We start from the raw sequence: 14,141 nt of genomic DNA on the forward strand, positions 1-14,141 counted from the left end.
AATAAAAATAATTTTAAATAAGATAAAAAAATTGAAATTTAAAATAAGATATGAATTTATTAAAATTTATAAGTATAAAATATATTTAATATGAATATTTTTTTAATAAAAATAAATAAAAACCGAGTCATGCGGTTCAACTAATGACCCACCGGTTCAACCTTTGACCCACTGACCCAGTACCTTAACCGGTTCGATGACCGGTCCGGTTTTTAAAACTATGATTTATGGTGTGTTAGGTGACGTGGCTATCAATGTTGTTGCCACGTGATTATTTAATGGAGATACTCGACTATAGGAACCAAAAATGTGAATGGAGGAAAGATTTAGGGACTAAGAACGGTCAAAATTTTGTTTAAGGACAAAAGGTGAAATTCGAGAAAATTCAAAAGATTTAAAATATATTTAATCCTAATTATAAAATAATTACCAAGTATAAAGTAAAAAAAGTGTACAATCAAAACTGGCTAAGGAGTATGGACTTAAAACTTTTAGTTTTCTCTTTGACAACATTATTGTATTAAAGTTGTTTTGCTAAATTTTACTGTATCAGTATTGAGTATTTCATTTCATGTTATTAGATTTATGTCTATTTTCTTTTAATGTTTTAGCTCATTTTTTGTATGCTTGTATAACTCCTACCGCAACATAGTGTGAAGGTATAAAACATTAAAATCAAATTATCATTAAGATGTCATGACTTTAGAGTTTACGTGAACAAATAATTAGATTATCGAGCAAAAAAATTGAAATAAAATGGTGAAACCCAAACATAAAAAATAATAATAATAAATACTTTTGAAAATGTGCTTCAAATTATTATGGAATAATTACAACTCATTTTTCTATTCTTCAAAAACAATTGATGATATGTAGACATTGTAAAGGATATTCCCGTTTTGTAAGAGAAACCCAAAATTTGAAACATGGAAGTCACTCAAGCATCCACATGAAGAAGGTGCACCACAACGTGAGACTAAATGTAGCAACAGCATATGACCATAACATGATAAGAGAACATTCGCTCTCACCAACCCCATGCAATTGGGCAACGGAACCTACCAAGTTCAAATTTTCGACATATATGTAAAATACTTCTAAAGTAGAAGATTTAATAATAAAAGATAGCATGAAAAATTAAATCAGTAATATATAGTTGCGTATTTACTAAAAAAATATTTATTGCTTCTACTTGAGGTGGGTCAAATGACATACGACAATAAACATAAATGCATTTAGTTACTCATTTAAACACATGTCTCATTGTAAAAAAAATTTACTAAGATTAATTTTTATTTTTCTCTTACAAGTTTCATCCTTCAAAAATAAGATTTATATTTGAGATATAAAAGTAAATACCTTTCTCAAAAGAAATTCAAATTGTGTGATTCCTTACATTTTAAGGTACCTCAATATGGCAAACAACTAATCTTTGTTGAAATTATCTTGCACACAGCACACATATGTTTAATTAAATTCAACTTTTCAAAATTAGTTTCACTTAAATCATGGATCATTCACGTGATAGCACCATGATGCCAATTCTAAATTAATTTTATCCAACTCTTGGATCGTTCCTGTGCAATTGCATTAATGTAGTCATTTTTTTCTATTTTGGCATTTTCAACCTCTATCAATGTTGTATTACTATTTTTCTTCATTTATTTTACACATATGATTTACTTAAAAATTTTATTAATAATTAAATGTCCTAAATTTTGAGTATTTGTTGAGAAATGCACATAAAACTATGTATAGAATATAAATTATGCATATATATATCATTTAGTAATTTTCCACTATACTTACTATAATCTTAGATTGATAACTATGGCCAAAATTGAAGGATTTAATTATTGCAAATCGTTAGAGCTATATAATCCTTAAATATTGTTAATAATAAATTTATAAAAATATTTTAAGTAAAAACTTTGTGCCACCATTTTCTATATATAATTTATATGTAAATCCTAAATCATGTATGTTTTTCATACTCACACATTGTCTTGGAAACTTTTCTAGAGTTAAATGACTTTAAAATTGTAAGTTATGAAATATGCATAGCATGGTAAAAACAAACCTAGAAATTAAACACTTTATGCAAGCTAAGTTGCTTAAAAATAAAATCTCCTAGAATTGATCCAATCATATGGAATTTGGATAGTTCAAATGAAAACATAAGTTTAAATCTCATTGTTTTCATTGTGCCTCCAAAACATTTCTTAAAAAACTACCTCACGTAGTGGTAACCTTCATAATTTTTTTTATCTTAATAAATTACAACAAATATTGAAAAGTAACATCAGTTACTAATGTTAAATGCACACTAGAACTAAAGATGGGATATAGAGTCAAACTAAGTGATGAGTCGTTATTTTTCCTTATTTATTTATCTTTCTGTATTTATTTTAACTGTTGATTTGGGCTTAATCGCTTATTAATTATACAATTTTACTATTTGGGCTTCATTGGACCAGTAATTTGAATTTTAATTAATTTCGATTCACTTTGTCTAATTTTTATTTATCAATTATCTTCAGGCTAATTGTGGAGCATTTTTGGGCTTGGATATTAATTTTGGACTTCAAGAGATAAATGCCACGTCAGCACCACTTCACCACATCAACGCCACATCAACATTTTGTTTTATTTTATTTTTCATTTATTTCATTGTAAATTCGGGTCAGACTTGGATTGGGGGCCTTTTTTGACTTTTCTAGGGTTTTTTGGACCTAGAGTAGGGACCATGCAGCCACCATCTGAAGTGATCACGTTGCTCTCCTTTTCTTTTACGTTTTTCTCTATTTTTGAGCTCATCTCTGGGCATTTTTCTTTGCTTTTCTCTTCTCTGATTGTAGAAACTGAACCTTTATAATTGAATAATACAGATTACTCATTTCTTGTTCTTCTTCTTCCTTGCATTTTTGTTTCTGTTTTTGTTTCTATTTCCATTTTAATGGAAGGCTGAACCCTTGGGGTTGGCTCCTTGCTCTGGATTGTAATCTCTATTTGGGGTTGGATACGTTTTGCATATCTCTGTTCTACTTGGTCATTCTTCATTAAATCTCTGTATTAAGGTGTTCATGCTTATGGGTTGTCCTTAATGCCACAGTTGCTTAATCTGTGAAGAGGTTCAATGTTGTATATGTTTGCTTAATTCGTGTAGGAAAGTCTTGAGTTAATCTTCGCTTAGTTGGTTAACTCAGATGGAACAAGGATTAAGTGGTTGACAGAGTAATCTCATTGTGAACCAAGGATAAGAGAGTTACAATCCGAACAAGGAGTCAATCTATTTTACTTGTTGTGTTACCTTGCATTTTAGTGTGTTTTTAAACTGAAAAACCTGAACCAAACCCTCCCCCCCCCCCCCTTCGTGTTTGAACCTTTGGCAGAGACAAGTGGTCCTTGAGAGACGACCTAGGAAAGCTTCCTAGTATTACATTTAACTGTTTTTATTTGACCGGGTACGGCCTCGATCACTAATAATTATATTGAATATATTTTTGGTTATTATTAATAGGACATTGTTCACTTTTAGGATCTCAAAAATAAATTCACTCTTTTATCCCTTATATAGTCCTTATTTCAATAAATAAAGAATAAAAAAATTATTTGTGACACATTTCTATAAATAGTAGAGCAAAAAAAAGGTTAATTATTTTTAATAGACTAAAAATGAGTATTGTCATTAAAAAAAAATTTAATCCAATAAAAAATAAGTTGTATGTCATGCATGTTATAAGCATAATGAAGATTTAATGAGGCAAATGCATTTATCTAATAAATATTAACAACATAAAATCACATTTAAAGTATAAAGAACTATTGAAACATATGGCAAGATGTGAAAGTGTACGACAAACAAAATTTCATACAATATGCATACAGCCCAAAAAACAACAAATACATCCTAAATGAAAACACAATTTACACCACAAGAAATTATTACTTGTTTGGGTCACATGACATGTAATTAACTATTATTATTTCTTTATCATAAATTGAAAGAGATAATTATGAGTAATTTAGAGATGTGTTAGGATTATTAACACATGGTGGTTCGATAATATCTAAAATATGTGAATCATCCATAACTTCAAATTATGTGTAATGTTTGATTATAAATTTAGGACAAAAGATTCTTGCATAAATAAAAATAATAAAACACATAAATCATCGAAAAATACATTTACAAGGTCAATGGCATCTCATATAAGACTAATCATAACACTACTTGAAATCAAGTTTGAGAAAGTTATCATACCTGCGGTGGTTGCTGGTGGAAGCGCATATTGAAGCATAAGAACAAATTGATATAATGAATATGATCCTACGAATCCCCAATAATATGCAGCTTTAACAATCAAAATACCCAAGAGAGGTGAAATTATAAATCGCACTACCATAATCCCCATAATCAAGTAAAAGCTTATTCCTGACTTCTTTAAACCTAACAATGGAAAATAAACCATTATAGAGAAATATGTAAGAATACTTAGTAACACTTTCAATTTCAATAAGTTAGAAATGTAAATTTTAAAAAGAGAAAGGGGGAGAAAGAAATAAAATAAATTGACAAAGTACCATCAAGAAGATTTGCTCCAACTATCAAAGTCGTAGACACAATCATACCACCCCTACAATTTCCACAATTTGGATGAGAATGGTGATAGAATATTGTACATTATACATTTATCTTTTAAGTATCTACTATTTCAATACATTTAGGAAGCGTTTGGTACACAAAATTTTTTCTCATGTTTAAGAATCATGATTCATAAAAATCATAAATCTTGAAAATCATGAAAATCTGTTTAATTGGTCCTAGGTGTTTCTAAGAATTTTTTAAATGTTACATGGGAATCAATAATCATTACTGCATTAACTAAGCAAATAAACCTAACATGATATTTCTACTGCATTAAAACTTTTTTTTACCTCAAAAAAGTTAGTTCCTCACCTCTCTCATCAGAATAATTTCATTAGAAACCTAAGTAAAAACCATTCCAAAAAACGATGTTTTTTAGGAATTTTATTTTTAAATAACAAATCAAACATGGAAAACTAATATTCCTAATGTTAGAATTTTGAGAGAAAAATTTGTATACCAAATGCAACCTTAGTTTAGTTGAACCAATACCTCAAGAATATCCCGTACTTTATTAATTTCTATATAAAATAAGGAATAAAAAAGTTTTAATACAACATGAATGTCAAAACAAAAATATATTTTTAACAAGTTCACACAATCTTGGTTTTTGGGAAAAGTGCAATCATGCATCCAGTAACTATTACGATGATTCGCTTATATCAAAATTATTGAGAAATACAAATTTCTAAGGAAAAATATTTATTGATTGGCCTTAAAAGTGTAAACATCCAAAAAAGTGATAAAAGAAAATGAGATATAAGAGATGATAAGGTTGATGATATGATGTAATAAAGAAAAATATAAGGGGTATCAGGTGGGTGGATGCATTAGTTAGAGTGTCAACGGATCATTACTCAAATTCTAATGTCATGATTGTTGCTCCACTATTTTTATCAATAAATTATGCCTCACAATGTTATCTAATCTTAGTCATCACTTGTTGGGAAAAGAAGTCTTCAACAGCGAAAGTACACACATGAAAGAAACAAAAATAGATAAATAAATTTAGAAATTATTTTTATTTCTTCACTTGTAATTTTTACAAGGACAAAATTACAAACACTCTCATTCACAAGTTTTTAGGTGAAACTTGGAAATCTTCTCAAACAATTTTTGCACGAAAAAATTACAAACCCTCTCATGACACACAACTACCCAAGTCTCCAATATACTCAAAGACTAGTGTTACTGTGGTAAGTACGTAGACCCAAACTATCACCTCTTATTTATAGTAGTAGTCTACCACTTCTCTTCTTCAAAACTACCCGATGTGGGACTTTGGAGGATACCCACACACTTTAGGCACAACATCATTGCACTTAATGATAAACAATGAGTAATAACCTTTCTAATCCCCCACACCAAAATAGAAAGAGCTATATTTGATTATTAACACTTCATATTTGAAGCTTTCATACTAATAACTCATCTATAACACATGGTAAGAAATTTATGCATATATATTACAATACCATTTTTTGCTATCTTAGGGAGGAGAGTCCAAGAATGTTTTCCAAATAAAGAAAAGTGAGACTTTTCTCCCCATGTATACGAATTGAAATTATGGATAGCAAGATTATCCTTAAACTTCTTTAGGAATTCAACTGCATATTTTGGAGGGATTTTGAATACCTTGAAGGGGTTATGATTTATATTTATTTTTGGTTGAATGATTTGGTGAATAGCCAATTGAATTGCTTTGACTTTATTAAATTAGAGTTAATGATGTTTTGCCTAATTTGGATATGTTAGGGTTCCTAAACCATAATTGAGTTGTGTATTCAATGTTTTAGTTAATCATTTGAGTAATTATGCCTTATAAATGAGAGACAATTCATAATGTGTTAGAATGGATTAAAATGTTAGAATTAGTGTCTTTTTGGATTGCATTCAAAGAATTGTGAACAAAGTTTTGAAGGCACAAGTGTGTGCATGGGAGCATGATCATGCTAAGAGAGACACAAGTATGCTCAAGCGGAGCATGATCGTGTTGAGTAAACAATGACCTTGTTAAATTAGCAATAATCGTGGTCCTTTTTCTAAACAAGATGGTGAGAACCTAAACACGGTGATGCTCGAAAAGATAACAAAAATGTTAGTTTATGAACATGACCTTGCTTATTGAAGGGCACCGTGATTAGAAACAAGGAAGAGATGTGATAGGAAACATGTAACATCTTGATTTTCAAAATAAAAATAAAATAAAGTTATTTAAGATAAAATTTATATTATGAATTTAATTAAATTATTTAATTGGGTATATAATATAAATACAAAAGTTTTAATTAATAAAATAAAAGAGAGTAGGTAGTGGGTTAGAGATTCTTGGGTTAGGCTCTTTAGCCGAACCCAAAGATTTATTTTTTAAAAAAAAAAGGTTAATTCATTTTGTGAATCTATTTTGAATCCTAAAAGTGCCTATAAAGGAAACATTAGAGCGAAACATGAAAGACAATGGAAAAGTGTATCAATGCCTCAAAAGTTGTCACCTAAGGTAAAGGTAAGTGAGAAAGTCTCATTCATGGGCACGTATAAGAGGTATATGTAGTGAGGCGATCCCTAAGCCTCTTATGTTGTTGGTTAGATTTTGTTGATGTCCACGTGGGTAAATTGAGATTGATGAAACTACATAATTATATAATTTTGTAATTTTTGTAAATAGTCATGATGAAATTTTGTGGTCTAAGATGAAAAATTGATTGTGATGTGCTATACGTCGTCTTTTTGAGAATTAGGTTTTGTATGAATTGAGGATTTTTACAAGAATGAATTGATTGGAGTTATTTGATGTTACTTTATATTCTATGAGTGATATATGACTGTTTAACTGATTGATCTGAGGCAATAAATGATTAGATATAGTCATATGGGTTTTGGGGACATTGAATCGCAAGGTTCACAATTTTGTGAAGTGCAAGACTTGTTGCAATGTTGGGTGCACATGTAACGCGTCGAGCATAATAGGTTTAGTTCTTTACCTTGGGAATGGAGAAGGCCACATCGGGCATGTGAACCATAAAGATGTCTTTGACTTCTCAATAATGGCGATGGGTGTCTTGCCTGGCGCGATTTGATGTCATTTTTCCAAAAGATAATGTTGGGAGTGACCAAGATGACGCTAGGTGCAACAATACTAGAGAGGTTCCTAACCTTTTTGTGTTGGGGCTAGGAGTATCCACACTAGGCACGAAAGCGATAGAAAAGTCTCTAACCTCTCCACACTAGGTGTGATCATTTTCTCATTAGGTGCAACTTTGTTAACAAAAAGGGAGCAAGAGAGAGATAAAGAGTTTTAAAAGTAATAGTTAATAGAGAAGCCAATGAAAATGTAATACAAGTCATAGTTCAAAGAAAAGATAATTAAAGAGAATAGATAATCGTGGATAATCAATTATAAAGAAAGAAATGGGTGTTGATAAAAAATAGAAAACAATAAAAAGAAATAGAAGAATAAGATGACTAACTGAGTAAATATAGAAAATAAATGAGTATAATGAAAAGACATAATAATAAGAATATAGGGGTTATTGATGATGATGATGATGATGAGATGAGTAAGCCCATGTAGAGGCTTGACAGTGATGAAATCCAAGCAGGGCTTGGTATTTTGTGGAGAAGCCCAAATAGAGAAGTATAGCTAACAAGTTGTTTTTGTGACTAAAATTTCATTGTCGTTGTATTGAGAATGTTGTAAGGAGTCCTTGCATTTCATGAATACTTTCTTTGGGTGATGATGATGAGATGAGTAAGCCCATGTAGAGGCTTGACAGTGATGAAATCCAAGCAGGGCTTGGTATTTTGTGGAGAAGCCCAAATAGAGAAGTATAACTAACAAGTTGTTTTTGTGACTAAAATCTCATTGTCGTTGTATTGAGAATGTTGTAAGGAGTCCATGCATTTCATGAATACTTTCTTTGGGAGGTGGAGTGAATCTATGTAGGAGGATCTTTATGGTCTTTTACATAAACCTTGGGGTGTTATGATAAGGAGTTCCTAATGATTATGGGGGCAACCAAGGCCGACTGTAATGCTTCAACTAGATTCATGTTGATCTCTCCTAGTCGAGAATGGTTTGTAAAGGTCACTCAACATGTGGTGATTCAATCCATGTGCTCCTATGTTTCCTTTATGTTGGAGCATCTTTTGACGATGTTGGAAATCGATACCACATGCTACCTATATATATATATTGAGTATTATGGGGAATATTTAAATAAGAGTACATACTTATACAACAATTGAGGGGTATTAGTATGAATAATTTTACAATTTTAGAAGTATAAGTTAATGCTTAGCCATTTGTGAGAAAAATAAGTTTGGGGCTTAGCCATTGGTTAGGTCTAAGTTGAACACTTCTTAGTGCATGGTATCTTTGTAAAGTTAAAAATATCTTCTTAGTGCATGATATTTTCTTTAAAATAGTGTGAGATATATTCTCACTCCCCGTGTGTTTTTGTTGTTATTCTTGTTGTTTCTTTTTTTTTTTTTTTTTGGATTGAACACCATGCAAGAATTGATTAGGTAGATGATGTTAAGTATGAGGGAATTGAAGTTTGATGCTTCGGCTTGTTTTTTGGATTTTTCTATGATTAGCATGACATCAAAGCTAGTGAACAATGATGTTTTATGTCTTTTGAAAACCATGTTTTAGACTTAGAATTTGTTTTGTTATATTTCATTTACTTTGAGAATTTGTAAAGGCTGATTATGCCTTCATTTTTTCAAACTTGTTTCTTGTTTTATTTTCTTTATTAGTTAGAGTTTTATTTTATTTAAATCCCTTTCTAAATGATGATTTTTTTAATAAATTCATATTAAACATTTTGATGTAAAAGGGAATCACACCCATAACCTAAATAGGCATCAATGTAGAAGATTGAATTTAGTCTAGGCCTTTATGGCCCAGTCCATTATAGCTCGTGGCCAACATTGTGTTAACCCGCAATAGTTTGGGTAGTCAATTTTGCTATCTCTTGTTACGTTGTTGTGTTGTTTCACTGATGTATGGCTTGTTGTGTCATTACATTCCTTGCCACCAATATCCAGCACTCATATCTCTAGAACCATCACACCTTTTTATAAATAGAGACCTTCTCCAAAGGTCCCTCATAACCATCCATAAGTTTGAAAAAAAATTCACTTAATAGGATGCTAGTGAGGAAAATATTGATGGAAGGAGAGAAATTTAAGAAGAGTCTCTCATTCTGGTGTGTCACACCCAAGAAAAAGATATGGGGGGAGGTGATTTCCTTCATTTTGATCTTGTTTTGGTAGGAGAGATGAGAAGGGTCTTAGCACCCAAGATCCTTTCACTCTAAGTGATTCTTATGAACTAAATGTGTTGTTGCATTTTTGGTTCTTGTCCATGTAGTTGTAAATCTTGACAAATGATGTTTGAATGTATATAACTATGTTATGACTTGTTCATTCTAGGTAGATCTACAAAAATGTTTACTATACTTGCATGTTTATATTTTGTGTATAAAGTTAACTCATGATAACATGATTTCATGTGCTTTTATGGTCCTATGATGTTCTAGAAGGAAAAAAAAAAGGTTCATAAGTAGCAAAGATGTTCAAAACAGTTATAAAATTTTTCTTTTTTCATTTTTCAAACATTTCATTTAAACAATTCAAAAACTCATTTTTGAAGATTCTAAAATGGATTTAAAGAGCTAGATCACTTCTTGCATTTTTACAGATTTAGAAAAGACCTCCAGGTGAGAGAGTTAACTCTCTAAATAAGGTCTCTCAATTTTAAAAACATTTGTAAAAAGTTGGCTAGAAAATTATTTTTATGAATTATAAAATTAAATATAATTATTTCAACCTATAAAAATTGGTTCTTACTTGTTCTAGAAAAACAACACCTTTAGAAATAAATGGAAAGAAAATAACATGTTTTGTAAATTAACTAAACAAGATACATATTTAAGTATTTAGTTACTTTTATAAAGAAAATTCATGGTTTTATGTATAAAAAGTGACAAAAAAATATGAAAATAATATATAAAATTTCATAAGTTTATTTTAGAGGTGCCTTGGTAAAATATTTAATTCTTAAACTAGTTACTTAAATAGTAACACCTAAGTATTTTTCTCAAAGACCAAGATATAAGTATTTTAAACCATTAGGGTTAATCTAATGTTGGTGTTGTGCCCACGAACCTTGTTGTCATCATTGTAATTCCTATGGATAAGAAAGATATAAGTATTTTACATATAGCACTATGGCCCTATTTGAAAAACTTATGAACAACTTATTTTTTCTTATCTTATTTTCTAAGTGCTTATTTGTAATTTCAAATATAACAATTTATTGAATTTTAAGCCCTTATAATATAAATTATTATTATATAAAAGTTTATTAAATAAGATCTTAATAATTTGTTTGTCGAAACAGGTCCTATGTAAAAATTTAATTACTTACAACTACTTTATAATTGCACAAGAAATTAAACAGGATACATTTTTTAGTAAAATATAAATAAATAATTGATAAAGAGAAAAGTTACTATAGTAATTAAGGGCCTAAACACTAAGTTAATTATGACTTTAAATAAGGTAATCTAATCTAAGTATTAAAATAAATTTCAAAAACTAAAAGAAATTATATTCTTAATCTATAACTAAAAATAAATCGCTTATAGTTTTCCAATACAAAACTCAATTTGAAATAAGTAAATTCACATTTAAATAGAAGTTAGCAGCTTATAATTTATCTTTTTACTAGATAGAGTAAAGTTCCTATTAAAAACATTATATATACAAGGACATCAATTGATAATATAAGTTACAATTAAATTACAAGGTATAAAGTTAAATATCAGAATTACTAAGAAAGTTTGAATTAATTTTTATAATATTAATAGCTTATGAATATTATGCAATATGATTGGCATATTATATATTTATACGTGTTTTTCACGCTTTTATAAGTCAACATATTTACGTATGAACTTTGTAGAGTTTATATATGAAAGTTTGTACTTTAGTAATTCGAAAGACTTGGATAGCTAAGTTAGTTGGAATGTTGATTGGGTATGCAATAGGAAGTAATACTTTGGATAGCAGAAGATTGAAGTGCAGGCCACAAGGTCTAGGGATGACGATGTGACTACGGGATCCCAATGGATAGGATCGCATATATGCATCAGGATAAACAATGTCAACTTGTACAATCCTAATGTCGCCAAACAATGGGTAAAGAGTATATTTCTTGTAGGTCTATATCAAGGTTATATTTAAGAACATATATGATGTTTGAAAGTGGGTATAGTGTCAGGGTACCATGATTTGGATCGAAGATAATTTACTCCACATCACTTTCAAAAGGAAGTGTCAACAGTGAATATGGACCCATACAAAGGAATTAAGGCTAGGGGAGAAAGCCTTGTGAACCCAAATCAGGTTGTAATGTGTGAAGGTTGAGGGGGGAAAAGCCTTGAGAGCCCAGTCGAGTTTGTTTAATTTGGAGAACTTCATTGAGGTAGTTTTTAAGGTTGACATTGAGGTCTAGATAATGTAGTTAAACTCTCAGATTTTCCTCTATATGTTTTTGTGTTGTCTGTGTTAGATAAAGATAAGACCTAACTCATTCCATATAAATGAAGATAAAAGTATAAAAGTTCCCTTTATACGTCTTCTCTATTTTCTTTTGCATGTAGTTCTTTACGTGATGATATAATTGGATCGACAAATCGAGTTTGTGCTTGTTTGACGACTCAATTACCAACCATGAGAGCTACCTAGGTGACAAAATAGGAAAGAACTAGAAGTTTAGGAATTTGATTTGTAGGATTTAGTAAGGGTCTTTTATTGTAATGGGAATCCTACATATAATGTACTAGTTTCTTTCTATGTAATTTTGTTTCAAGATAAAATCATTGGTGTATTATTTTCTTTGTAATTAATGAAAAATCTATTATTAAAGTTATATTTATATCCTTCTATTTTTGTTTTGTAACATGTTATCCAGGAAAAAAAATCCATTGATTTAATTAAATATAATGATTGAAATAAAATAAGTTAATTTTGGGTTAATAGTTTAATGTAATAAGGTGTTACAAAAGAGTTGTACTTTAGTGAATAAAATCCAATTAAAGCTACTTATTTAAAAGTCAATAGTTGAGATGCATTTTATCGTAATCTCAATGCATTTTATCTTCTAAAGCAGACCTCTCACTTTTTTTCAAGAGCTATAAATAACATTGCAATGACTCTTTAAGTGTTCTTATATGCATTAATGCAAATTCAAGTCATCCACATGTATGAAGAACACATACCCCACTAAAGATGCCGAAGAAATGATCACACGAAGGGGAGCATTGTCACCAACCATGAGCTTTTGAATTGGAGAAATTGCTCCAATGGCAAATCCAATAATCTAAATAAAACAAGAAGAAAAAATTGAGTTAAGGATACAATTACATACAACGATAGTAATAATTCAAAATCCATTATATTTTTCACTTACAGATTATGGTATTCACATTTAGATCTAATTCAACAACTCAACTAGATCAAATAATTACCAAAAAGTAGTTAGATTGGATCCACTATGCCTCAGTAAAGATTGGAAAATCTAATGTTATGTAGAGTTACCACACTATACATGTTAAAATTGCTTAACATTGTCATATTTCTTTTTGACCGAAAATAACTTTAAGATATTAATTCTTTAGCATGTACTTTGTTTAATTTAATCAATTTTATTTTTTATTTTTTAGATCATAGCCCAATTTCTCCTTGGAAATCATGCTCATTTTTTTCCAATAAATCAAATAAAAAAAGTTATATTATAAATTTAGTTCTTATTTTCAACACTATTTTTGATTTAGACCTTGGAAAAAATTATAATTCGTTCCCTACATAAAAGTTTTTTTATATAAATTAATTATTCTTTATTATTTATTAAAAAATTTAATAATGTTAGAAATTTTTATATAGAAACCAAAAAGAAAAATAGAATGTAACATATAAAGACTAAAACATTAAAAAAAATTATGTAAGGACCAAAATGCAGTGTAAAATACTTTCACATAAGAAAAAAAAATATAGGTATGAGGATCAAATATAATACCATTATAACTTTGGAAAATGGTAAGGGAGAATTTATAAATCTTTTTTATTCATTAACTACACTGTAAAGATTTTCATATAAGGGTTAAAACGAAAAAGGATATCAACTGAAAGGATCACATTTTAACTTAACGGTAAAATAAATTTCAAAACTTCAATTAAAGTAATGTTTAAATTAATGGAGATTAATAAATTACTCGAGGGACAACAAACCTAGAAATACCAAAATTTATGCATTGTAGGTTATGATATATATATATATATATATATATATATATATATATATATATATATATATATATATATACCAGATGTCCCGGAAGTGGATCTAGGGAAAACGAGAAAGGAGGAACATGCAGATGAGCATGCAACAATTAAAACCAGATTTACGCGGCGGTAGTCCGCACAA

The 14,141-nt window shown here is 29.4% G+C and overlaps 1 protein-coding gene across 2 annotated transcripts in view; it reads right to left on the minus strand.

The window, feature by feature from the left end:
• Nucleotides 1–773: 773 nt before the first annotated feature.
• Nucleotides 774–14,141, minus strand: part of LOC109811492 (protein PIN-LIKES 3) — a 53,351-nt gene continuing 39,983 nt past the window's right edge. For both annotated transcript variants that reach the window (XM_083075252.1, XM_020375251.3), the window contains 4 exons: nucleotides 12,937–13,037; nucleotides 4,585–4,637; nucleotides 4,265–4,450; nucleotides 774–1,058 (listed from right to left, as the gene is read on the minus strand). In XM_083075252.1, coding sequence (XP_082931378.1) covers nucleotides 934–1,058; nucleotides 4,265–4,450; nucleotides 4,585–4,637; nucleotides 12,937–13,037 — 465 coding nt within the window. In that variant the 3' untranslated portion in view covers nucleotides 774–933. The remainder of the gene's footprint in view (nucleotides 1,059–4,264; nucleotides 4,451–4,584; nucleotides 4,638–12,936; nucleotides 13,038–14,141) is intronic.

Source organism: Cajanus cajan, chromosome 5 (genome assembly GCF_000230855.2).
Source record: "Cajanus cajan strain Asha chromosome 5, NIPB_CcT2T_4, whole genome shotgun sequence".
Taxonomy (NCBI): domain Eukaryota; kingdom Viridiplantae; phylum Streptophyta; class Magnoliopsida; order Fabales; family Fabaceae; genus Cajanus; species Cajanus cajan.